This window comes from Gymnoscopelus microlampas (assembly GCF_963454915.1).
Source record: "Gymnoscopelus microlampas genome assembly, chromosome: 24".
Taxonomy (NCBI): Eukaryota; Metazoa; Chordata; class Actinopteri; order Myctophiformes; family Myctophidae; genus Gymnoscopelus; species Gymnoscopelus microlampas.
In genome coordinates, this window is record NC_139961.1 from 19,602,565 (window position 1) to 19,630,116 (window position 27,552).

The 27,552-nt window shown below is 41.1% G+C and overlaps 1 protein-coding gene across 1 annotated transcript; it reads right to left on the reverse strand.

Moving 5' to 3' along the window:
- Nucleotides 1-6,990: 6,990 nt before the first annotated feature.
- Nucleotides 6,991-24,024, reverse strand: LOC311040579 (four and a half LIM domains protein 2-like; the record flags this gene model as incomplete). Its single annotated transcript, XM_084050910.1, has 6 exons — nucleotides 6,991-7,142; nucleotides 10,057-10,243; nucleotides 10,894-11,063; nucleotides 11,952-12,126; nucleotides 12,996-13,188; nucleotides 23,912-24,024. 6 exons carry the CDS (start codon nucleotides 24,022-24,024, stop codon nucleotides 6,991-6,993), a joined length of 990 nt encoding a protein of 329 aa, XP_083907036.1.
- Nucleotides 24,025-27,552: the final 3,528 nt, after the last annotated feature.

The following is a 27,552-nucleotide window of genomic DNA, read 5'->3' on the forward strand; positions in this document are numbered from 1 at the left end:
GTAGATCTGCTATTTTCAAAAGATTTTTTATTTTGTTTTAACTTGTGAAATGGGACATACTTTTGGTACTTTAAGTACATTTTGATACCAATACTTGTGTACTTTTACTCAAGTACATTTTGAATTCCGGACTGCTACTTGTAACAGAGTATTTCTACATTGCAGAATTGATACTTTGACTTAAGTACAAGATTTGAGTAGATTTCAGTACTTTTTCCACCACTGATTATATTGTGGGCGTGGGCTTGGCCTAGCCCTGGTCCAGAGCGTTAGTGAGTTCTCTCTCTAACGCTCTGCCAGGCGCAATGCTCTGTTCATAGACCGAAAATTACATTACTGTGCGAGGTCGCCAACTTTAGTAAAAAAAAAATAAGCAAACATATTTCATTACTCACAAAAAGAAGGGCGGTTTTGGGTTTTTGAAAGTCTATTATCCAGGGTGGGGAGCCTCTCAGGACCCTATACCTTCTCTGTATAATACACTAATTGGGCAAGCAATAAAATATGTCAGCCAGATGGAAATTATTTTATTTGCTCCACTGCGCCTTCTACAGATCTTGTCAATGGTCATTTATATTGACCATATCTGTAGAGGGCGCAGTGGAGCAAATAAAATAATTTCCACCTGGCTGACATATTTTATTTTCTGCCCAAAAAGTGTATTATACAGAGAAGGTGGGGTCCTGACAGTCTTCTCATCCTGGACAATAGTCTTTCGACAACACAAAACGGCCTTTGTTTTGGTCATCAATGTTTATTTGTCATTCTGCATCCATGAAAAACCCACCCACAATGCCATTTTTATCAGCAAAAAAAAAAGTATTATTATTATTATTATTATTATTATTATTATTATTATTATTAGTATTGTTGTTATTATTATTATTATTATTATCATCATCGTTGTTGTTTTTATTTATTTGTATAATAGACATGAGAACACAATGCTGTTTTCAAAGCGGGAGAGTGGTCAGTCCTTTGCGTTTATTGATGATATGGTAGGAAAGCTGAGAGGGAAAGAGCACTTTATGACCCCGTTTTGAAAATCACTCTGAAAATAAAGTTTAGTATTAATATTATTAACTCTCCATGGCCATTGCCCCCGGTGGCTTTAAACTTTCCATAAGCCATCAGGAAAACTACAGGGTCAGATGTCATAAAAAACATATACCTCTATAATTCTGTCTTGCTATGTTCCTCACAGGACGAAACCACTCACAGTAGCAGCCACTGTCCACCACAGATGTATTAATATAAAAGCTCTCAACTTAGATGACTAACCCTGCAGTGGGTGGTAATGGGGATGGAGGAGTGATGGACGTGTGGACATGTTTACACCTAGCTGTGAGATCCTCCTGTCGCTCAAGTTAAACCCATAAAAACTGGAAAAGCATCTGTGTCATTTTAATACTTTGGCTATTCAAACAATAGCAGACATAAGTTCATATAGCGCGTCACTTTGTGCTGCGCTATGAGCTTGTAGATCTGCTATTTTTTAAATATCATGAAAATGTCTGCAAATCTTTGATTATACACATTTTAATGCTTTTAACTAAAATCTTTGCCCCTGTGGGGTCCCTAGAACAAAATATTTTGAGATGGGGGGTCTGTGGCCAAATACATATAATTTGACATCAACATAAGTTGTTTTCAGAAAACTGTTAGGATTTAGAAGATTGAACTGCTAACTGCCTTGCTGCCTGTGAAAGGCTGTTTAGTGCGTACTCTGGATTGATTTAGCTCAAGAAGGGGACAACATGATGGCACTTGGGTGGCGCAGTGATAAAGTGCCTGTTCACCACTGTGAAGGAATACAAGAAGACTCACCTCAAGACGAACTCACCCCAACTGAAAAAGGAAAACTCACCTCGGGGGTAGGAACACTCACCCCGGGGGGTGGGTAAACTCACCCCAGGACCTGAGAAAACTCACCCCGGGGGTAGGAAAACTCACCCCAGAAAAAGTCAATGGTGTAAAGTACAGTGAGTTTTTGTTTTGTGGGTGGGTTTAACTTTTCCCCTCTACACCAAGTCTGTATGTTTAAAAAAAGGCACATCTACCGGCTTGTGAGCTTTCCTTTTTCACAGAATGCTTTCATAATGAGACACGTTTAATCCATACTGGATTAAATTCTGTCTTTGAAGGTATAGAATTACCTCACAAATATGTTCACACAGAAAACAAAACATTATACCTGTGTTTTACCTTCACTGGAGTTTTTCTTCATTTGTCTTTGTTAAGTAAGTATTTGTTTGCATTATACACATTGGAATGTTCACTTTTCTGATGAAATCTACCTTGTATTTAAAGCACTTTAATTAGCTAAATGTAATTTAACAACATAATTTGACATTGGAATGTTCACTTCTCTGGGTTCCTATACCTGGCCATACACGCACTGAAATTTGTTTGATGGGGGGCACAGGAGTGAAGGGGAGGAGGGGGGTTGACCACTTAACACTAATATCCCATTCCACTTAATGATTCATTGTTTGATATCTAATAGGTGGATGGGGCAAGGTGACCATGCTATTTGCTATTTGCATTCCTTGTTCACTTTTCTGATGAAATCTACCTGATGAAAAGCACTTTAATTAGCTAAATGTAATTGAACAACATAATTTGGTAATTCTATACCTTCAAAGAAAGAATTTAATCCAGATATGGATTAAACATCATTATGAAAGCATTCTGTGAAAATGGAAAGCTCACATTATGAAAGCATTCTGTGAAAATGGAAAGCTCACAAGCCGGTAGATCTACCTTTTTTTAAACCATTTTTCAAAGTTAAAAACCATTGGGGTGAATTTTCCACAAAGTTGGGGTGAGTCTTCCGGGGTGAGTTTTCTCAGGTCCTGGGGTGAGTGTTCCTACCCCCGAAAATCTTGGGGGTGAGTTTTCCTACCTCTGGGGTGAGTCTTCCGGGGTGAGTTTTCCTACCTCTGAGGTGAGTTGGTTTTGGGGTGAGTCTTCTTGATACCCTGTGAAGTCTGGGGGTTCCAATTCCACCATGGTGCATTCGGGTAGGATGGACGCGCTACGTTCTCCCGGTGGGGGCGCCTCACTGGTAGGTGAGTCAGTAGGATACGACAGCAGTGACAACAGGGAGGAATTCATTGGCATAATAGCTATGTTGAGGAGAAAGAATTGATACAAATTTGCTAAAATTGGCTGACAAAAATGTGTTATGATTATGGTTATAAAGCATTATGAGTATTTATGAGCTCTTATAAATCTGATTATACAGGGTTATGAGCAGATTATAATGCCTTATAAGTATGTTCATGATGCGTTATACACATAGGATGCATAGCAAGTGCTACCGCTACTTTATATTAAAAAAAGAAGGGGGAAATGTTCACACAACTTTGATAACAGCTTGTACTGAAGTTAAATAAGGACTTCATCACGTTTGAATAGTTTAACCAGGCGGAGAATTCTCACCTGCCACCACTAGAGACCTGTTTCACCTAATTTGAGATGGACAGTAGAGTTCATTACGTGGTTTCAGAGAGTAACAGGGTTCTGTAAATGCATTGTGAAAATAATACAGCAATGCATTATCAATGCATATATTACTTTTTTTTGTTAAGCAACTCTAAGTCATTTAAGAAATCTGCAACTTTCACTTGTAGTGGAGTAATATTTGACCAGGAGTATCTACAGTAGGCTATACACTGACTCAAGTAATGGACTTGTGCCAGCTCTGGTCCATAGCCCTAGAAGGAGTTCTCCTCCATATATACCTGGCTGACCACTACTGCAACATAGGTTAGAAGAGAAGACACTTCCAGTGTATACATTAAAGGTCAGTTTTAAGGTTTCATCGCATACAAATTAAGTTTACCCCAAATTCTGTGTTTAATCCAGTCATTTATTTTATTCCCCAGCAGCCTTAGGACAGCTTCAATAGAAATAGGATCTTCGGACTTCAAAATAAGACCCACTACGATTGATACTATTTGAAACTTGTATTATGATTAGTCACCATAGGTTTTAATCTGAGGTCCACTAAATGGAAGTCAAGTTGTATTTAAACTTGATGCACTTATTTTTTTTAAATACGTTTGAGCACTGTTTTGCTTTTGGGACAGTGGTTAATCAAGTCTATTAATAGCCCTGACTATCTGCTTTGAAATAACTGACACAACATCTTCATCAAGAATCCCGTCCCACCTTCACTCCCGTTTGTCACTCAACAACAAAGTAAACAGTTATTTATTTAATATTGGGAAAGAGCATGTTGGGTATAGTGCATACATGCAAATATGACCCGCTTTAATTACTTCAGTCTATATTAGTAGCTCACTGACTAGTATTACAATTATATTGTCTTTTTTATGTCCAACGTATTTGTATTTAAGTTCAAAAAGTTAGCATAAGTATAACTAAATGCATTTGAAATTAAATAAAAATGTTACTTTTCAGGATTCCAATTAAAAAATGGCAAAACAAAAAATCAGGATTCCATTTCAAAAGCTTCCCTTTTGAGCTTGTAGATCGGCTATTTTTGCTACTTTTATGTGACATAGAATGGCCCGACAGTATATGCAATGTGGCCCTCTGGAGTGAGTGTGGAAATAGTGGCCCTCTCCATCATCAAAGTTGCCCACCTGGTATAGTGGCTAAATTAGAATACAAATCATTTGCAATTAGAAGCCACAAGAATCTTTAAAAAATAAGAAGAGATCCGAACACTCACAAAATGTCGAGGAGAGGAAGTAAAGTTAAAACAAATCTTATTCGATAAAACAAGTTTCGACCAGATAAGGTCTTCAATTAGGGTGAGAACTGATGATCCTAGAAACACCACACACCTTTAAGACTTTAAAAAAAAAAATCTCCTGTGAGCACCTGGTTGGCCTCTGTGTCTTTTCTCCACAACAATCTTTATTATAATGTTACAGCAATACAGGCTTTTACATTTCATTAGATTTCACAGCAGAATAAATCAATCATGTTAGTGGAATTACATTATCTCCGGTGAAACAACACGGGAATGAACAGGTTAACACTCCGGCCAAAGGCTCTGTTTGCTCACGTCAGTGGTGCTAAAAGTGGGGTCCAGGGACCCGCAGGGGTCCTTGATGGGGTTCCAGGGGGTCCTCAGCTAAAGGATTGATAGTAAGTGTTGTTGTGGAAGTGCTGAAGTGCTTTTATCACCAAATAGAAATACATTCATTCATTCGTTCAAGGAACCACATGGACCCTTACAGGTTACAGGTCTGTAACTCTGAGAGTGTACAAATGGAACCAAATGGACCCCTACGGGTCCATTTGGTTCCATTTGTACTCTTAGAGTTATGGGGGGGTCTGTGGCCCCCCATAACTCACCACTGCCTTATATTAGACAAAGACTTCAACATGCTTCTGCCTCTCAGAATGGGTTAAAGGAGTAGCTCACCCAAAAAAATGACTTATTTTCTATCCGGTAGGAGACTCAAAGAGTCTCCATTGAGTCTCGAGACTCTGCCGGTCATCAAATTATTAGCTTAGGAATGCGACAAAAAACAAAAAATCTCCATGAATTCAAGGCTTCATGTGGTGTGTAATTGATAGAGAATAAGAGCGGTTTCACATTGGGTGCGTTTGAAGCGAAGCGTTCCTCCTCCGTTCCCGAGTGCGCTTGGTTGGCCAGCATTCACACTGGCCAAGACTCGAGACCATTTAATTTAACAGTAATGGTAAATAGGTGCCTCATGGGGGCGCTGTGGACTATGACGCTTTGGGAGAGCGAATGTCATTCACAGAAGAAAAGTCATTCTAGAGTGAATAATAAAGTTTGACTGTGTTCCTGACGTTGTCTTGAGTTATAATAACAACAGATCAACAATACACAACCAAAGCAGTGTGTGCACTGGTCTTTGAAACCTCGAAATGCACTGTCGTCTGTTAATATGATTTTGGCGTCACGGACGCATCCTTTGTAATTTAGCAGTGACGTCGCGTCACAGACTAATCCTTGGTGTATTTATCCTTACAAATACGTTCGCCACACATGTGTTTTTTGTTTATTATTTTTCACGGCTCGCGCTACTCAAACACTAGCGGGATTATTATTTCTTGTCAACATTCAAGTATAACTATGAGAAGGTATAACCCAGCTAAAATAATGTGTCATTATAAAAATATATAAATGATATATGATTAGCAGTCCACTTCCTTCTCTTGGTACGGATGGATTCACACTGCCGCGTTCCGTTCCCGACTCCGCAGCAATCGGACCCCAGACTACCTCCCGAGGTGGTTTCGAGTACGGAACGGTGATGCGTTATTAAGTCATTTTTTTGGGTGAACTACTCCTTTAAACAGTCTCATTCCAAAAGTGTTAATCCATGAACAACATTGCCCTCGTTGAAATTCAAACACACTGTTTTATAGCACAGCTTCGCTAATGAATAGTGTTATTTAATTAGTCACTATCTTCAACCTTTATCGTTGCCGTCGGGTGAAATCCTTGCATGTCCAAAACAGTTACTTTTCAAGAAATGGAAAAAAAAACCTGTGTTCCAATGGACCCAATGCAGTTATTACTCAGTCACAAGCTCTTGTTAATACTTTACATTTGTTCAATATTTATAAAACCCACAGACACACTTTTACCTTTTCAAATAGTGGAAAATAGCCGATCTACAAGCTCACAAAGTCACAAAGACACGTTGCGAGCTTGTAGATCGGCTATATTTGCTTCTTTTACATGCCACTCTTTTGGCACATTGATTTACCAAAAAACAAAACATTAAAAGTTGAAATATGGTCTCTGCCCGACAGCAACGATACAAATATACTCACATTCTCATCAGAGCATGCAACTAATATCTCCTAAAGCAATGTGAACAGATTAGTCTGATGAGGAAAAAAAAAACGTTTATGACTTGAGAAGAAAACAACAGCCAGAGAGATGCACTTTCTGCTGAACGTGAGTCGAAGCCACGGGTTGGACCCCGGCGACGTCCTGCTCGGTGTGCGGATGGCGTGGCGTGCCTCGACTCAAGCCTCCCTGCCGCAGTCGGGACACATGACGTCCTCGTGGACGGTCAGGAAGCCTCGCCCCACCAGGGACACGCAGCACTTCTTGCAGTTGAAGCAGTCGTTGTGCCACTGGCGATCGTTGAACGAGATGTACTTGCTGCCTCCCAGGCCTGAAAGAAACCCGAGCAGGAACGCAACGCGTAAGCGGGAATTATGGTTCGTTTCGATGACTCAAATCATTTCGTTCCTGTTCACTAAAACAGTATGGCTGGCAGGGTTGCCAGATCTGCTTATCATAATTTCCCCGCAGGATTTTATTTGAAAATAGCCGATCTACAAGTTCACAACGCGTCGCATCGCGGCGCGTTGTGAGCTTGTAGATCTGCTATTTTCAAATAGCTGATGTATATGTTAAAGTGCTCATGTTGCCCATAGTTGCTTCTTTTGGGCTGGTTTTCCTAGACCTGGTTGCTTGTTTCTCTCACAGAATCTGGCAACACTGATGGCCGGTGCCATATTTAGTCACGAATATCAACCCGAACTCTATGGTAGTCATTGTTCAGAGCTCCATATATGGAGCTGACTGATTTGTTTGCGCCTGATACCATGACGACACATTGAGGTTAGACAACACACTCCATATTTGGGCGTAGCTGCATTGGGAACTCCTTACATGGTTATGGCTGAGTCATGAGCGTGATGACGTGGTCCACCTGCCAGCCATTGTTGTATTACTGATAAAGAATACTATATGATCCATGATGAAACGCAATGGATTGATTGATCATTAAAATAAACATGCTCCGATGCTCCATATATCTTGTCCGTGTTAAGTGGTCAGATGGGTGGGCCGCGAACGCTTTCGAGATTTGCAAATGGGCCCTGATCCCTGCCGAAATATGTGACCATCTTGTGGACTTCACATACATGCAATGTCTGAACGTAAGTCACAGCTGTTCATTTAATACTGGCTTTAACTCTGGACATTGACAGTATCATTGATTGATTGATTGATTGATTGATTGATTGATTGATTGACAATATCTCTAAGGTACAAGGCAGCACAATGATTTACAAAATGACACCAAATGTATGACACAAAAAGCCAGAGGCTTGAGCCCACATTGTGGCCCATTAAATATTCTGCACTCCATCAACCGGACAAAACAACAATGCAACAAAAAATAACTACAATACAGAAAATCCGAAACATACAGATTCAATTCATGATAATGAAGGCCACAAGATGGTCACATATTTGGTCACCAGTTTCTCCGTAACACTGGCAACTGGGAGGACGGGGAGTATAGGGAGGAGGAAGAAATGTGAGTATTGGAATTTGTCTATTAAAGACTCACGATTGGTGAAAGAAGTAGTCAGATTAGTTTTGTACAAATGTGTACAAAGTAAAAGTAGCAGTACCACAATGTCAAATAAATAAATAATAATATATTTAATACTAATACTAATATATCTATTATTGCTTCCGTATTGTAAAAGTACAGAAGTAGTGGCATCAAAATAAACTCAAAAGTAAAAAAATTGTCAACATCGTTTCAAAATAGAAATAGCCGATCTACAAGCTTGTAGATTGGCTATTTTCTAACCACTTTGGTTATACATTACAACCAAAGTATAAAATATGGTATATTTGGTTAATGTATGTTTTGTAATAATAATCTAAATCTGCAAAGTAACTAGTAACTAAAGCAGTCAAATAATTGCAGTGGAGTAAAAAGTACAATATTTGCCTAGAAGTAGAAAGTATCTAAACGGCACTTAAGTACAGTAATTGAGTAAATGTACTTATTTACTTCCCACCAGCGACTGCTCGAAACCAAACAGGAACAAACAAATAGACTCCTGATCACCATAATGTAATAATCATCTAATGGATGTTGATTTGGACGCTCTGGGAGGGGACAGGAAACACATGATCGGGAGAAAATCTAAAGCATGCTTATTTTAAGGACCTTATGGCGCCCATTATATTTCTGCGCTGATGCAAAAGGACTGATCTGTCCAAATCAAGATCACACCTTAGAAATAGCATAATTGGTTCCATAGCTCCGTGCTGTAGGCCTATGCACTGGCACCAAGGCTTTTGGGGTCATGATGGGAGATAAATGAAAGGGGCTGTAATATCATATTTTCTTGTTAAGTAGGGTCGGAGAGGCTTATTTTCAGTAGAATGTGGAAGTCTATCCCAGTTCCAATGCCCTCCTAGACCCCTGGGAAGATGGATTTCTGAGGTGGATTGCAATGCTATACCATCAGCTCCCATTACTGTCTTACCATACGACTTGCCACACCCAAGCAGCTGTACTCACATGCTGCGTTCGCAGCACCTGGAAACGAACCCATGACATTGTGGTACAAAGGTGCATGCTCTACCGATGGGCTCTGCGCACAGCAGCCATATTGGCAATACATTGGGCCCTTCCTTACTTCCTTCAAAGGCGTTACCAATGAAGGCTCTGTTCCATTTAGTGTAGCAGTGGTTCTCAAACTTTTTAATTTGATAAATCTGAGAGTGTACAAATGGAACCAAATGGACCCTTACGGGTCCATTTGGTTCCTTGTGTACACTCTCAGAGTTACACCCCCCCCGTAAGGGGCCATTTGGAACTCTGTTTGACCTCTTCATGGAACCATGAGGGTCCCTGGACCACACTTTGAGACCCACTGGTGTAGCAGTGTTTCCGGTGAATCAACATGCACAATATCAGCACCCTGACTCTGTTTGACCAGAATGGAACCGAGCCTTCATTAGTATCATTTGTGGCCATGATGAACAGTGAAAGAAGTACAATGCAATAGGCGCGTCTTGATGGCGTCACACCTGGTCTCGCCAAGATCCTGCACGTAGCTGCCGCTGATTGGTTCGACAGGGCGCAGGTCGGTGTAAACTCCAATCTCTGAGCGTTCCCAGATGGAGGCTGTATCGTGAACTTAATGTGAACTCAATACCGCCACATCTGGCGGAGTCAGATTATAGAAAAAAGAGGGTCCTACTACAAACCCCTGGGGAACGCCGGTCAACAAAGTATTTGAGTGGTTCAGGTGGGTGTCGTATAGGCTTACCGCTGATGGGTGTGGTGCACGAGGCACACTTCTTGGCAAACAGGTTGCAGAAGCAGTCGAGGCAGTAGACGCAGTCGTCGCGGGAGGAGAAGCGCTGGCCGGACAGCGGCTGCTTGCATCCGATGCACACAAAGCACTCCTTGTGCCAAGGCTGCTCGCGGTACGTTACTCCTCCAGTGGTGATTGGCTACAAGGGGATGAGCGAAAGAATTGTTCGTTACACACACACACGCACACCTCCGCTAACAAATGTAGTGATTGGTAGCTATAGGTTTTAGACCCTACATTGGACCATGCATCATCCGGCTAAGTGAGACTACAACTAGTTCTACGGACAATCTTAAAGGGATAGTTCACCCCCAAAATGGCTTTTTTTTCCTACCGATTAGTCACCCCATGGAGACTTGAATTCATGGATATTGTTTGTTTTGGTCGCATTCCTAAGCCAATACTTTGATGACCGGCAGCGGTTCTCGTCTTCTTTGTGTCTCCTACTGGAACCGCTGCCTACTGGTCCGCTGGTCCTCAAATTATTGGCTTAGGAATGCGACAAAAACAAAAAAATATCCATGAATTCAAGTCTCCATGGGGTAACTAATAGAAAAAAAGTTATTTTTTGGGTGAACTATCACTTTAAAGGTAATTTTCCTTTATATAAGAAAAAGAAGCCTTCGTCCATTGAGTTCAATGGACAGGTGGCGCCATCTTGGGAGGTTTTCAGCAATTACTTTCAATGGTGTGACGTCACGCTCTCTTTCTACATTAATCGGGAAAAAAGTAACCGATAGAATGATCGCTACAAGTGATAATGGATAGTTGCGGTAATGCGGTGCGTACGTTGCTGCACTGGACGCACTGCAGGGCAAACTGCTGCTCGTAGCAGGGCATGCAGTAGTTGTTGTTCTCCTTCTGGATGAAGCTCTTGGTGCCGATGGGCAGCTGGCAGCGCTGGCACGTGAAACAGCCCTCATGCCAACTGTTCCCCCTATGCTCCATCTTCTTGGTGCCTGAGAGAGAGAGAGAAAGAGAGAGAGAGAGAGAGAGAGAGAGAGAGAGAGAGAGAGAGAGAGAGAGAGAGAGAGAGAGAGAGAGAGAGAGAGAGAGAGAGAGAGAGATTTAATTGTGATAAATAATAATTTGAGACGGCCACGGACACTCAGGGGTCTTCAATGTTTTTCAGTCCAAGGACCCCTGAGAGATGAAGCAGGGACCTAGCCTGGTTCCAAACTATAGACCCCGCCCACTCTCTGAGTGGACTGCTTCTTGGTCTGGTGTTCAAATGTGAGTCTGGGACTTTCTTTGATACCAAAAAGTACCGTCCAATGAGAGTCGGAGGTGGGGGTGGGTCTAACGACAAGCCAATCTGCTAAAACAAGCTGTGCGATGACGTCAAATGTAGGCGGATCCGTGGATCTCTTGTGATTGGTTTAGGGAAATTCGAATCCCCTCCCCCTGGTAATCGCCGACACTGCAGCCAATGTCAGACTGAAGCTCCACGCAGCTTCAGTCTGATAATCAGGCTAGCAGGGACCCCCACTACATAGTACATATTGTATAAAATTGTGTTTCAGATTTTTTTTCCCCATAGATTTCATAGATAGTTTCATAGACTTGTTTGACAGCACTATCATTGTGTAGCGTTGAGTTGGATTAATGTTGTGTATTGTCAGACAGTTAGCCACATAACCCTCAGTACTTTCTGACCACTTTGGGTGGGCAGAGAACACTTTCAAGATTGTCAAGTGGGCCCTGATCCAGAAAATGTTGCAAACTGCTGAAATAGGGCAATAATTAATGGAGGGGGAAAAAAAACAACAAAGTAAAAACATGAAATATGGAGAGGCAAGGTCGACAGCGACGACACATTAGACAGGAGTGTATCCTCGAGTCCTCACCAGGCATGATGGTCTTCATGCACTCGTTGCACTTGGCAGAGTACTCGTTGGCGTAGCATTCGGTGCACATCAGAATGTCGTCCCTGGTGGAGAAGGGCTTCTCCACCAGCGAGCGGGTACACTTGTTGCACAGGAAGCACTCGTCGTGCCAGTGGCGCTCCCTGTACGACAGATCCTGTAGGAAGGACAGTAATTCAAGGTGGTGTGTAAGTGGTCTTTTTTGTTTGGTTTTGTTAAAAAGTTCTATATACTGATAGTAATCACTGCTGTAGAATGTTTGTTCAGTAACATGGGTCTCCACGTCTCTCCCGCTTTTATTAAACAGAAAAATACATTTTCAAGTGGGTTGCCAATTTCAGCCAATCAGGAGAGAGTACCCGTTTTATCAGCTTCCAGTGTTCCAGTTAAAATGTTGTGTCATCACATCCAATTTCACTTGTTTATCCTGTATGAGTTCTCTCTCCTGATTGGAGAAAAAAGGTAGCCCGTTTACGGGCTAGAGAGACAGACCCCTCAGCAATGTACCATTCTAGCCATGCCGACTTTAGCTCCAGTAACAGAAAATGCATAAAACTCAAACTTAATATTATTTATTTTTGAGCGGTGTAGCCGCTCCTATAAGTGGGTTTGGGACTCATGCTATTTCTTTCCGTCGTGAAAATGTGTCTTTCGCTGTACTGTGATTGGCTGATTGGTATTCAGACCCTTTGCTCTGTACTGTGATTGGCTAGCGAGACGCATGATGAAACTAATAACCTATAAATAGCACCACTCACTTAAAAAAAATATTATTTTTTTGAAGTGAGCTTCCATCACTGTGATGACCACTGTTGTTTTTAAATAGCACCGCTCACTTCACACTGGGTGTGATTTTTTAAACACCAATCTTCTATGGGGGTCTCTGGCACAAAACCGTTCCAGATTGTGGATCCGCGGCCAAATACAATCCGGGGGTCCTTGACACGAAAAAGTCTTGAGAACCACCAGGTCTAGATGCATTGATTTACCCTGCTAATCATTACGGTAAACTTCAAGTTCTTTTACCCTGCTGGTGCACGGGATGCCTTTCTTGCATTGGTCGCAGGTGTTGGAGAAGAGCGTCTCGTAGCACTTGATGCAGTAAGGGCTCTCCTCTTTCAGGATGTACTTCTGTCCGTACAGGCTGTCCTTGCACTCCTCGCAGTCGTAGCGATCCTCCGTCCTTGAATCCATGTCTGGTCCTCTCGCTTCACTGACGCTGAGAGAGAGAAAACGACAAAGGACAGATGGTACAGTAGGTATAACTTCATATAGCATCATTACAGTAAAGCAGTGGTTCCCAAACTTTTTAGCCCAAGACCCAAAAGAGAAATTTTATGTCCCCCTGGGGGACCCAAGCTAGTGAAAATAGGCGATCTACAAGCTCCTAACGCGCCGCATTGTGGCGCGTTAGGAGCTTGTAGATCGCCTATTTTCACTACTTCTTTAAACATTTGTTTTCTAATTCATGGAATTTCTTTGAGTTTTATAAAAAAAAAATCATGTATGAAATTTGTTTGAAAAAACAGAATTTTGCTTTTTTGTTTAGTTTTTCTTGTATTTAAAAAAAAAATGTTTTGAAAAAATAATACCAAACTAAATGTATTCACCTGTTTCCTAGGCTGTGTGTTTTCCACTTCCTGTCGATTAGATCCAGTCAAATGACCAATGATATCCAATGAAATCAACAGGAAGTGGAAAACACACAGCCTAGGAAACAGGTGAATAGGAAATAGGGATATTTATTTACTCGTGACCCATAACAATTTGTCCGCGGCCCACAAATGGGTCCCACTTTTTGGAAGCACACAGTGCAAGTGCAGTAAAATAACCCCCTTTTTGCGTTTAAAAGCATGCGTAATTTTGCCCTGTGTTTTACCCATCATTTCCCTCTATACCCAGCAGTCATCAGCCACTGGAGTAGTGGGGTGGTGTTTACCTGCAGAAACACACTGCCCTCTCTTGCTTGGGTGTTTTTACTGTTTGGTATCCCCCCAAAAACATCCCTGTCTACCAAAACAAACAGTGAAAACATAAACATACAGCTCTGTGTGTTTCTGCAGGGAAACACCACCACACTACTCCAGTGGCTGATCACTGCTGTTATGGATACAAAAACATTTACGTAATGCTTTGTTATTTGATCACTGCAAATTATGGATACAAAAAATATGCGGATTATTTTGTTATGTAAAGACAGGGCAAAGTTATACGATGCCTTAAAAAGAGGCAACGTTCTTTAAAAATAGCATGATGTGATGTGTGCTTCTAGATTGGCTATTTTCTCTCTCTCTCTCTCTCTCTCTCTCTCTCTCTCTCTCTCTCTCTCTCTCTCTCTCTCTCTCTCTCTCTCTCTCTCTCTCTCTCTCTCTCTCTCTCTCTCACATAAGGTCAGCTGAACCAAACATATACTTCAATCTATGTCTGCAAATGAAGACAGTGTTTTGGAACCATTTCCATTTTCTCTGCATTGTCTGTTCTCTCCTATACGCACCTGTCCTACTGAGTAGTTGTGCAAAAGGTCTTCATTTACTGCCATCGCTGACAACAGAGCAGCAAGCAAACACTCTGTTGAGTTACAATCGCTTTAATACGCTGCCAAATACCTCTGACAATTGGTTGATTTGATTAAAGTAAACTTAATACAGCCTGAAGGTATCAACTGTTGGAGAAACATGATTCACATGAATGGTGACTTTAAAGTGAAAAGGCTTTCTGCAGGCATTTAGCCACATTAAGGCGAAATAAAATAAAACAGTAAACAAATAAAGAACGGAATAAGTCTGTCACTCGTTCTGCGAGTTTGTCCACCGGAGTGTGCTCAAAACATCAATTTGCTGGCCCTTACACGTCCAGGTTGCCAGGTACGTGGAAGAAGTAGGCCTACTCAGATTTTTACTCAAATAAAAGGAGAGAGAGAGAGAGAGAGAGAGAGAGAGAGAGAGAGAGAGAGAGAGAGAGAGAGAGAGAGAGAGAGAGAGAGAGAGAGAGAGAGAGACCTGCAAAATAACTATAACATATTTTAGTGTTATGGATAGAAGAATAGGGCTTAAGTGGTTAATGTATGTTTGCCATTAATAATCAGACATATATACCAGATACTGTACCTTCATTGAGCCTGCAGTTAAGATACAATCACAGATTAAGAGAAGTATTTTAAGATGCAGTGTGAGATGGGGTAGAAGCAAGAAGCATTGAAATATTCTCAATAGCAAAAGTACCTCAAAACTGCACAGTACAGTGTTGGGGTGAACTTGGTTACTTTCCCCCCACCTGCTGTCAGGATATATTGAGAGCACAAGGGCCAAGTAAACACATTCTTCCACGTGTGCATGGGACATTCAAGAGCAGTAACGACTAATTTGCAGATTGCATCAAGTCATTAAAGGCCCCACATGGCACATGCCACAGGAATGTTAGAATGGGAGCCAGGGCTAGCTCGGTACGTCATAGTGGGGGCCTTTCATTTAATTTCCCTCATTAGAGCCATCAGAGCACCAGTAAAAATCTGTGTTTAAAAAGGGACAGTGCTTTTATTTTCCTTCATTTATAGTTGGTTGTGTGAATGCTCTTCACAACGCTTCACATCGCCATGCATTGTGAGCATGTAGATGGTGTTTTCGAAACAGCCGGTCTACAAGCTCACGACGCATCGCGATGCAAGCTTCTAGATCTGCTATTTTTTAAAACTCTTTAAAAAAAAAAGTGGAATATTTGGAATATTTTTTTAAACATTCTAAAAACACATGCTCCCTGGGCCCTGGCACAAAATGAAATGAAAATATTTGAGAACCACTGGTTTGAATAATAATTAAAAAAATAGGAAACAAGCCTAAATAAGGAACAAGAAACAAGCCAAAAAAAAACGCAACTCGCAACCAACGTAACCAACGTAACCAACGTAACCAACGTAACCAATATTTAACAAGTAAATTTGCAGAAAAAGAAGCTTATAGTCGCTTAAGTCGCTTATAATAAGCCGACATGGCAACACTGGTTAGGTGCCTTGCTCAGGGTTGAGTGTTACTTCGGTACCCACATTTTCCCAACCATTCAGGGGGACTGAACCGGCAACCTTCCATTCACAGCTGGCCCGACCCACAAAGTAAATTGTGTAGGGCCCTGTGATTGGTTTGTGGCCCCTTCCATAAATGCTAAATAGGTAGCTCTTTTCCGATAGATATGCTAGAGTGCTTGTTCAGTAACAGGGGTCTCTTTAGTAAACATGAAATACATTTTCAGGTAGGGATAGGGATACCAATTGTATCCAATCAGGAGAGAGAACACATACAGGGTAAGATAAGCAAGTTAAATTGGGAAGTGATGAAACAAATGAGCAGACAAAATTGGATGAAATGGGCAACCCACCTGAAAATTAATTTTCTGTTTACTAGAGAGCAGGAGAGACGGGGAGACCTCTGTTACTGAACAAACACTCTATAGCAATGAGTACAGTAGGTAGTAACGATACCACAGTGTAGAAATACTCTGTAAAAGGCATGTTTCAAACCTTTCCAAAAATAGGCGAACTACAAGCTCACAACCCATTGTGATGGGATGCATTGTGAGCTTGTGTATAGAATTCATGTATAGAATAGGGCTCAAGCGGTTAATGCATATTCTCCCTGTTAAACCTTCAAAGTAAAAAGATGTTGAATAATTTTAAAAGTACCTCAGAATTGTATTTGAGTACAGTACATGAGTACATTTACTTAGTGACTTTTCCACCACTGCTAACTGAAAAGAGAGGGGAAAAAAGTCAAATAGTACGGCATTCCAAGCATTTAGAAACATTAAGACTCTGACACAATGGAAGCGTCAGATGGCCGCGTCAGCGACACTCTCGCTGTTGTCAGCTCCATTAAAAACATTCCAACCAATTGAATCAATTGGAGTCATGCTCAGAGAGCTGTGAAAAACACCTTCAAAGAAATCAAACAAACACACCCATGGAAATGAAATTTTGGGCAAATCAAAGTGAAAACACAGGAGAGACAGAGACGTCGAAAGGTCCCACAGACGTCAACGAATGCGCATTCAATTCAATCAGTGAATGTTGAGGTTCACCGATTTGGTTCATGAATGAATCGATGAAAGCGTGCGAGTTCACTGGTCGGCCATCATCGTTTCCACGTTGAAAAGTGTTCATACATTTTCAAATATTAAAAGAAAAGCAGAAATAGCAGATCTACAAGCTTGTTGTAAGCTTGTAGATCAGCTATTTCTGGGGAAAAAAAGTGAAATTTGTATGACAATTAATCGTCAACATAATTTTTGTTATGTTCAATCAGTGAATGTGACTTCATTGCAGTGTTGATTTTGACAGCACATTTTTATTTAGTTTTAGTCATATTTTTGTCATAGGAAATGTTTTAGTTTTGGTCTAGTTTTAGTTTACTAAATCTACAGTCGATTTAGTCGACTGAAATGTATTTTGGCGGTGCCTTGATGGCGTCATAATGGCTGATTTTAAACTTGGTTGCATGCTGAAAATAGCCGATCTACAAGCTCACAACGCGTCGCAGCGCGACCCGTTGTGAGCTTGTAGATCGGCTATTTTCAGAGCGCAACACCGGAGCGCAACCAAACATAAAATGACTTGTCTTAGTTCTACTGGATCTCTTCTCCACTCAAGCCTCTCTAACATTTTAGTCGAGTTTTTATTTGTTGACAAAATTGTCAATATATTAGACTATATATAGTCTTAGTTTTAGTCATCGTAGCGTAGTTTTATTTCGTTTTTATTTCCGTTTTCGTCAGTGAAAAAAGGTAGTAGCCAAGGTAGTTGGCGAATAACTAAATACTAGAGTATCTAGGATAGAGCCTGGGGGACCCTGTTGTAAAAGTTTGAATAAGAAACACCCTGCTTGATGTGAAATAAGTTTGAGAATCACAGCCGTGAACATGTAGCCTCCTCCACCAAGCATTATAACAACTTGTCTATACAAAACAATGTCTTTATAGTTATAAGTTATAGTGCTTCATGTCGACGGCCGATTAAAACTGCAATCTGAAACTTATTTTAATGAATTAAACTTTATTTTAACCAGTCCGTATGGTAGAATATGTTGATACAAACTAGTGCATCTGTATGGTAGAGTATGTTAATACAAACTAGTGCATCTGTATCAATCTGAAACTTATTTTAATTAATTAAACCTTATTTTAACCAGTCTGTATGGTAGAGTATGTTAATACAAACTAGTGCATCTGTATGGTAGTGTATGTTAATGCAATATAACTAGTACTGTACATCTTTATGGTAGAGTATGTTAATACAATATAACTAGTGCATCTGTATGGTAGTGTATGTTAATACAATACTGTAACTAGTACATGTGCAGTGTTTGAAGGTAGTGTCCCTACACTTCATTTTGACATTTAGACCCCTCGGAAATGAAGATGAGTAATTTCCCCTCGAAGTGCAAATAGCCTTTATTTAGTTAACCACTTAAACCCTATATAGTATATACTTCACTGACCCCAGGGGTCTGTACTTGGGGCCCTATCTTGCCTCCCCCCTTATGCCTAAGCCTTCTAGGCATTGTTTTGCTATTTTGAAAAACATAGCAATCTACAACAGAGGTTGTAGATTGGTCATTGGAACTATTTTAAAATGTTTATCATTAAAAAGAAAAGTTTAGGCATAAGGGGTAAGGTGCCGCCTTTGGACTAAGATAGGGCCCTTGGTTTAAAAGCTTGCGCTGTGATCTTGACCAGCTATTTTATGCCGTATGTTTGCCTGTTTTCTTCGAATGTTTGTCAGTCAGATATAACTGCCTTCCACAATTTCCTCGCCCTGGGCAGACAACCCGGCCTGGCGGAGACCACCTTTCTAGTTCATAATGTAATTTCATAATTTCCTGGAAATTAAGAGTTAAAATTACAATATTTTCTCTTTGAAATATAGACACGTATAGACACTCAAACAATATGTAAATGTACTAGTTTATTACTTTTTAAGCTTTGAGCTTCAGCCTATGCCTTTTCGATCAAACAACATGAATTATTGGATTATAGTGTGGTACGTTTTGTGTAACTGTTGATGTGGATCGAATTAAACTAAACTAAACTAAACTGCCCCTCACTGGATACAAGACATGATCACTCACTCCCACCAAATTGGGTCGCCCTGTACCTTGGCTTAATCAATCTAGTCATCCGAGTTCCCAGAAGTTCTCGCATAGAAAAAACAAAACAAAAAAAAGCTTCTAGGAACTCAGTTTAACAAATTGGTTAAGTAGCCATGGAGCTCTCCCCCGTCCTTCATTCTATCTTTGGAATCCAACAGGACGGCATCTGTACCCGCACCCTCTGGAAAACATCCAGCGTCAATTTGGCGCCCAAGAAACCCCGCCCCCTCAGAACCTAACCACTATGGACCTGTTGCACTATCTATGCGAACTTCAAAAGGATTTTGAACCGTCATCCCGCCAGCTGTCAGATCACAGCTGGACGGTGGACCCTTATCGGTTCGCTACTTCACTTACAGCATCGGTTCTCAAAGTGGGGTCCGGGGACCCCCAGGGGTCCTTGGGCGGGATACCAGAGGGTCCCCAGCGTCACAATAATTTGAAGCCCTTTATCCATATTTTTTTTTCTTACATTTTTTTTCATCCCATGATTTTGTAACCCTTTTTCACCCGGTGCCAATTATCGAAGTGATCCTGGGCGCTACACTCCCCCCACCAGCCTAGGGAGCCCAGAGCCGAGCTCATGCCTCCTTCAATGCATGAGAGCCAACTGACCTTCTTATCACCTGACAGGGGGGAGTTTCCCTGGTAGGACGTAGCGGATTACTACATGTTTTTGTGAGGGTATTAACTACCCTAGGAGACACTTTATCCATATTTTATACTTTGGCTATCCAAAAATAGCAGATCTACAAGCTCGTAGCGGCTACAAGCTTGTAGATCTGTTATTTTTGAAAATTATTTTTTCTAAAAGGCAAACATTTTTAACACAAATCTTTGCTTCCGGGGGTCCCTGGCACAACATATTTTCAGGTGGGGTTCCGCGGCCACTCACATTATCAACTTGGCACGAAAACGTTTGAGAACGAAGAGACATAGGGCCAAGCGGGGGACAGAGGATGCTGTTGTTGGCATGCCTCCATCATTCCCTTCTCCAACGCCTAGATTCATCTACGGACAATTTTGCCACTCTTCTTTTTGTCGATTTTTGTTCTGCTTTCAATACCATTCAGAGTCATCACGTGATCAAGAAACTTCATCACCTCAGCATTCCTCCACTCCTCATCCACTGGATTCACAACTTTCCGAGTAATAGACCACCAACAGTTAAAGGAGTTGTTCACCCAAAAAATGACTTCTTTTCTATCAATTACACACCCCATGAAGCATTGAATTCATGGAGATTTTTTTTGTTTTTGACACATTAAGCCAATAATTTGATGGCTGGCGGAAAGATGCTAATGTATCTGGTAAGGAGACTCAAAGAGTCTCCTACAGAGAGACCGCTGGTCATCAAATTATCGGCTTAGGAATGCGACAAAAACAAAAAAATATCCATGAATTCAATGCTTCATGGGGTGTGGAATTGATAGAAAATAAGTATTTTTTGGGTGAACTACTCTTAAAATAGGCACTCTCATCAACTGTTATTACCAACACAGGTGCCCCTCAGGGTTGTGTCCTCAGTACCTTCCTCTACACACTATACACACATGACTGTATTAACCCTTCACCCACTTACATCACATACTTTAAATATATTTAAAGTGACATGACAATAACTCCGGTACGGACTACCAGAACACTATTTCTCATTTAATGTACAGTGGCACACTGACAACTAGACTGGACAAAACCAAAGAACTGGTCATTAAAACAACCCACAGTGCACTCAACCCACTCCTCATTCATGGTAAAACAGAAGAACAGGTTGACAGTTTCACATATCTTGGACTCACTTTGGACAATGGACTCAGTTTTGAACATCACATTACATCTATCCATACACGTTCTCAGCAAAGACTTCATGTAATCCGTAAGTTAAGATCATTGTTTCCTCTCACCTTCTCTTATTACTGTACAAAAGCACTATTCAACCTGTTCTGTTGTATTGTTCCCCATGTCTCTTCACTATATTGTCCATGTCAAACAAAAACAAACTTTTCAGTGTTATATTGCCTGTAAGATTGTCAGACTTCCCACAACCACACTTTCTGATATGAACAATAAAGCCTTCACACGTTTAGCACTCACAATAGCAAATGTGCTATCGTCACTTCAGACTCATGCCACCTAGACCAAGATACAGAACTTTGAAATGGCAAAACGTTCGCTTTAGTAGGAGTTTTGTCCCTTCAGCCATTGCTGCACTAAACAAATTGCATCACTGATATGAAGGTTTTGTGTATTCTAGGGATTATGTGTTTTTCTGCTGGAACAGACTGTGAAGATTAATGTCTCCGATAGCAACGCCAGCAAAGCAGCATAAAATCAAATGTTTGAATTATGACCTCCAGTCGTCCAGTCCATTATGCCATCACTACAAGACCAGAAACAACAGCATCAAACAAAAAAATACATATTTCATAATCATATCTACCAATACGTTGGCAAAAGCATGTGTGGTATATTGGCCCTTATCGGCTTATAGTTTACTGCCTCTTCATACACGACACATGCTGGTAATCAGATAGCTTTCGGCAAACATGAGATGTTGGTCATTTAACTCAATGAATCAGTATGATCTGCAATTTGAATTGGCCTTTGTTGTGTAATTGGCTCTGAGCTGGGTGTGACTGTGCACAGGATTGCCAACCGTCCCTTAAAATAAGGAATCGTCCCTTATTTGGAAACCATAAGAGAGTCTGCTAAAGGTCTTGTAAATTGAAACATCTGCATGACTGTGTCAGAGGAACCAAGCCACAGATAGCATCAACCTTGCTACATCCTTCTTTCCTTCTATTAAAAAGATACAAAATGGTATTCAATGGGGGTCCGTGGACTAAGGCATGTCAAACTGGGGATCCTTGTAATCAAAAAGGTTGAGAATCACTGAAATAAACTATACTGGAACGCCAATCTGCACTGTAAAATCACCATTGTTAATTTAACTCTGAGAGAGTTACAGACCTGTAAAGGTCCTTACACACCGGGCGACACCGGCGAAAATAGCGAATATACGCAAAATTCGGACTCGTTCCGAATAATTAAAAGGCGCTTTTTCGCTTCGCTTTTTCGCTTTTTCGCTCCATGTACGGAGCCATTGACTTTATAAGGTTTAAAAAAAAAACGCATTATTCGCACGAAAAAATCGCCCCGGTGTGTAACAACCGTAAGGGTCCACTAGGACCTTTGTTGGTCCCCCCAGACCCGACATTGAGAACCAGTAATCTAAACCACAAACAGATTTAGCAAAAAGCATCTGAGTTCACGCTTACTGAGCTGAAATGTTTCGCTCCTAATTTGAGAATAACCTGTTTATAATTTAGCAATCCGCTCAAAATGTTATTCAGATAACGCCTTCAGCAGCAGGACAGCACCACAGCACTGTTTTTTTGGTGAAGAGAATTGGTATAGAGGGAGAAAAGGAGGGGACCTAGATTAGAGCCGTGGGGACTCCGATCAACTAAGTATAAACTGTAGGGTTAAGTAGTTACAGTAAAACTATAATCAACCAACCAACCAACCCCACCTTTTGAAAAGACTTTAGTCAAAGCACTCAAATTCCCAGTAATCCTCCAGACCTCAAAGCAACTTTGGACTATGATCCTCTAATCACACAGAATCTTTTAAGAGTGTGAATTTAGTAAACAAAATAACTTACACTTTGCACACACACACACACACACACACACACACACACACACACACGCACACACACGCACACGCACACACACACACACACACACACACACACACACACACACACACACACACACACACACACACACACACGCACAAATAATGTAATGCGTGCCAAATGAGCAACAAGTAACAGCCATTGTCTAAACACCTGCTGAAAGAAAGACATTCTGACAAACAGAGAATGGACCTTCTTGAGAAAAATACCACAACATCAACTCTTCAGCACATTTTTATACTCTGAGTTAAATGAACACCTAGTAGAAGCAGTGAGATTGGAACAGCAATAGAAACAGAAATAGAAACATAAACAGATAGAAACAGAAACAGAGACAGACAGACATACAGATGGAAACAGAAACAGAGATAGAGACAGAGAAACAGAGATAGAAACAGGGATAGATGAGATAGAAGCAGATATACAGTAACAGATGGAATCAGAGATAGAAATAGATAGAAACAGTATATGGAAACAGTAGATGGAAACAGAGATAGAAACATAGAAACAGAGATAGAAACATAGAAACAGGGATAGAAACATAGAAACAGTCGATAGAGACAGAGATAGAGACAGAGACAGAGATAGAAATATAGAAACAGGGATAGAAACATAGAAACAGTAGATAGAGACAGAGATAGAGACAGAGATAGAAACATAGAAACAGGGATAGAAACATATAAAACAGTAGATAGAGACAGAGATAGAAATATAGAAACAGGGATAGAAACATAGAAACAGTCGATAGAGACAGAGATAGAGACAGAGACAGAAATATAGAAACAGGGATAGAAACATAGAAACAGTAGATAGAGACAGAGATAGAGACAGAGATAGAGACAGAGATAGAAACAGGGATAGAAACATATAAAACAGTAGATAGAGACAGAGATAGAAATATAGAAACAGGGATAGAAGATATAGAAGCAGAAACAGAGATAGAATCAGAGATGGAAACAGAGATATAGAATAGAAAGAAACAGAGATAGAAACAGAGATATAGAAGAGATAGAAACGGTAGATAGAAACAGAGATAGAAACAGAGACAGAAGAGAAAGAAGCAGAGATAGAAACAGACACAGAAGCAGTGGGGTGGGTGTAATCATCACCTGTCGGCGGAGGTCTTCTCGCGGACCGAAGGCTCAGCAGCAGTGTGGAGGGCCAGCTCCTGTCCCTGCCGTGTTTTATTTGTTTCTGGCAGCAGCCGTCCGGCCCCTGGCATGGTGAGAGAAGGAGGGGACCCGTGGTGTGATCACAGTGGGCCGGACGTTTGATCTAGGAATGCAAAAAAAAACACCGCAGCTGAGATCATTGGACAAATTGACACAAATTGTGCACGTTGTCGACAGATTCTCAGCATAGCTAGACACATTGTGCAGATGTGTTATCTACAGCATTGGTTCTCAAAGTGGGGTCCGGGGACCCCCAGGGGTCCTTGGAGGGATACCAGGGGGTCCCCACTGCAAAATGAGCTAATAAAGTGTCACCATCATTTTACTTTGGATATTCAAAAATAGCAGATATACAAGCTCATAGAGCGGCACCGAGTGCCGCGCTACGAGCTTGTAGATCTGCTATTTGTTTTTTTAAATCATGAAAATGTGTGCGAATCTTTAAACAATGTTTCTAAAAGGCGAACGTTTTTAACAAATCATTGCTTCTGGGGGTCCCTGGCACAACATATTTTCAGGTGGGGGTCCGAGGCCACAGCCATATCAATTTGGGGGTCCTTGGCACGAAAAAGTTTGAGGACCACCACTGATCTTCAGGTACATTCCCCAAAAAAATAACATTGTGGAAAAGTACATTTTTATTCTAGATTCGTTGCACATTAAGTGAAATATTTCAAACCTTTTTTTTTGTGTTAATCTTGATGAAAATCAAAAATCCAGTATCTCACAATATTAGAATGTTAGATTGGGCAACCTTTGAACACATTTCAGTCAGACAACTCTTAAATTGATTTTAGAATACATTTTTATTGAGCATATAGATATATATGAAGCATAGTTTGGCGTCAGAGCTCCGTATCTATTCATTCCCTGTAAGCATGAACATTGAAATTAATGTCACATGCCAAATAGGGAATGAATTAAGACCCCCCAAGGGGACTCTAGAAACAGAGCCTACACAGGTGGATCCCGGGGAGGCGGTGGGATTGCAAACTTGACGGTCAGCAGCAGATGGCGAGGCAAGGCAACAGACAGAGACAGCAGAGGAGACGGCAGAGAGGCAGCAACAGCAACACAGCCAGAAGAGAAGCCAGAATAGACCATAGTCACACGGCGGCCATATTGGAATTTAACATTGAAAGTGCCGCCACCCGGGGTGGCTACTTTCATTGACTTCATAGAAACATGGCCGCCGTGTGAATGTGGTCTATTGGCTCTATTCACAGCAGCCATATTGTGAAGACATTCACAGGTGTTACCAATGATACTAATGAAGGCTCTGTTCCATTCTGGTCAAACAGAGTCAGGGTGCTGATGTTGTGCATGTTGACTCACTGGAAACACGCAGTGGGTCTACAGTTGGGGTCCAGGGACCCTCATGGGCTTCCAAATGGCCCCTTACAGGTGTGTAACTCTCAGAGTTATGGGGGTCGTGGAAACCACTGTGCTAGACTAAATGGAACAGAGCCTTCATTAGTATCATTGGGTGTTCACTCTCCATTCCGACATCTCACCACTCCGACTAGTGGCTTCCGCGTGCGGTTAGGGTTAGGGTTAGGGTTAGGTATAGGGTTCGTCAACGTCGGAAAGGCAACATGTCGGAAAGGCGAAATGCACCCGTATCATTGGTAACACCTGGGAAGGAAGTGATAATATGGCTGCTGTGCATAGAGCCATGACAGGTAGGCAGAGAAGATTAAATAGCCGCCCAGATCAGGAGAAGAGCATGTGACTGGTCAGGTCACCTGATCAGGTTGGCACGCTGCCTTGAGGTGAATGCCTGAACTAGCTAGCTACGCAGGCTGCGCATCATCACTGCATCCATGCAGCGTGGCATGGAGGAGATCAGCCTGTGGCACGGTTGAGGTGTTCTTGAAGCCCAGGTTTGCTTTGATAGCAGCCTTCACAGCTCATCTGCATTGTTGGGTCTGGTGTCTCTCGTCCTCCTCTTGACAATACCCCATAGATTCTCTATAGTAGTCCATGGGGTTCGGGTCAGGGGAGTTGGCTCGCCGATGAGGCACAGTAATACCATGGTCAGCAAGTTACTAGCAGTGGTGGTGGAAAAACTACTCAAATGTTTAGCTTAAGTAAAAAGCATCAATACTGCAATGTAGAAGTACTCTGTTACAAGCAAAAGTCCGGAATTCAAAATGTACTTGAGTAAAAGTACAAAAGTATTGGTATCAAAATGTACTTAAAGTACCAAAGGTACTGTAACCGGTTTCTCTGACCTACTACTGAAAAAAGACTTTCAAAAGATAAAAAAACCCCTAACATTTTCTAGATTCCCCCCCCTCCAAAGTAGGGAAATGGCTAATCTACAAGCTCATTTTTTTCAAAAATAAATGATCTACAAAATCACAATGTGCATACCAACACATTGTGATTTTGTAGATCATTTATTTTTGAAAAAAATATTCAACATGGCTAGATTTTCTTTTGCCTATAATGACATGCCCAAAATTGGGATGCCAGGGTTAAAGGGGTTAGGCAGGTCATTTAAGAACACATTCTTGTTTACAAGGGGGACCTGGCAAGGAGCTAAAGCTCTTATAAGGGGGAGGTGTGGAGAGGGGAAACACATACAAATATCAGGGACAGATGGACAACATTAAGCAAGGAGAGGGTGTAATATACTATACTGCAGTGGTTCTTAACTTTTAAAAATGTATTTCAAGAACAATGCAGTAGGCCACGGACCCACATTTGATATTTATTTTTTAATCTCTGATTCTCTGGGATCCCAATCTACACTGCAAAATCCTTAGTGTTCATGGGTCCATTTGGTTCCAGATGTGTACACTGTCAGATACAGACCTGTAAGGGTCCATTTGGTTCCATATGTACACTGTCAGAGATATACAGACCTGTAAGGGTCCATTTGACTGATCAACTGATGTACAGTACTTTCGGAGTGTATCATCAACAATGATGAAAAAATTATGATGGTAGTTAGAATGGCCATGATAAATGTGTCCAGTTTCAGAATTATTAATAAGAATAATTAATTAATTCTGTGAATTCCTAGGCCTGTCACAATTATTGCATAATCGCCTACCAGCAATTATTTGAGATAATTGCAGTTATTTTTACATACTGATACCGAATAATTTCCATGTTGTAAGCTTGTAGATCATTTAAATATGCCAGCTAGTCATTTCTTTGTATATTTATCATACTATCTGCGCTGTGAAATCGTTGTTTACGAAGCCTAAAAGACAAATGTCTTTGTATTTATATTATGTATTTATATGCTGCAATGTTCAATAGCCTACAAAAAACTCAATTGAATTGTGAATCGCAAGTATTTGTGTGACAATGAATCGTCAAATCGGTAAAATGTCATCCAGTCCAGTCATGAGGGACAGCAAATGGAAATGAAGAGCGATCACGGGAGTGTTTTGCAGGAGGGACTGTTATAGGGGGATGTATGTGGAGGATCAGCTGGTGGGGGATGTGTGTAGGAAATGTATATATGCACGTACCATATGTAAGTACATGCATGGATGCACATGCATGAAATGATGCACATAAACACATGCACGCATGCACGCACACAAAGAAAAAGTAGACAA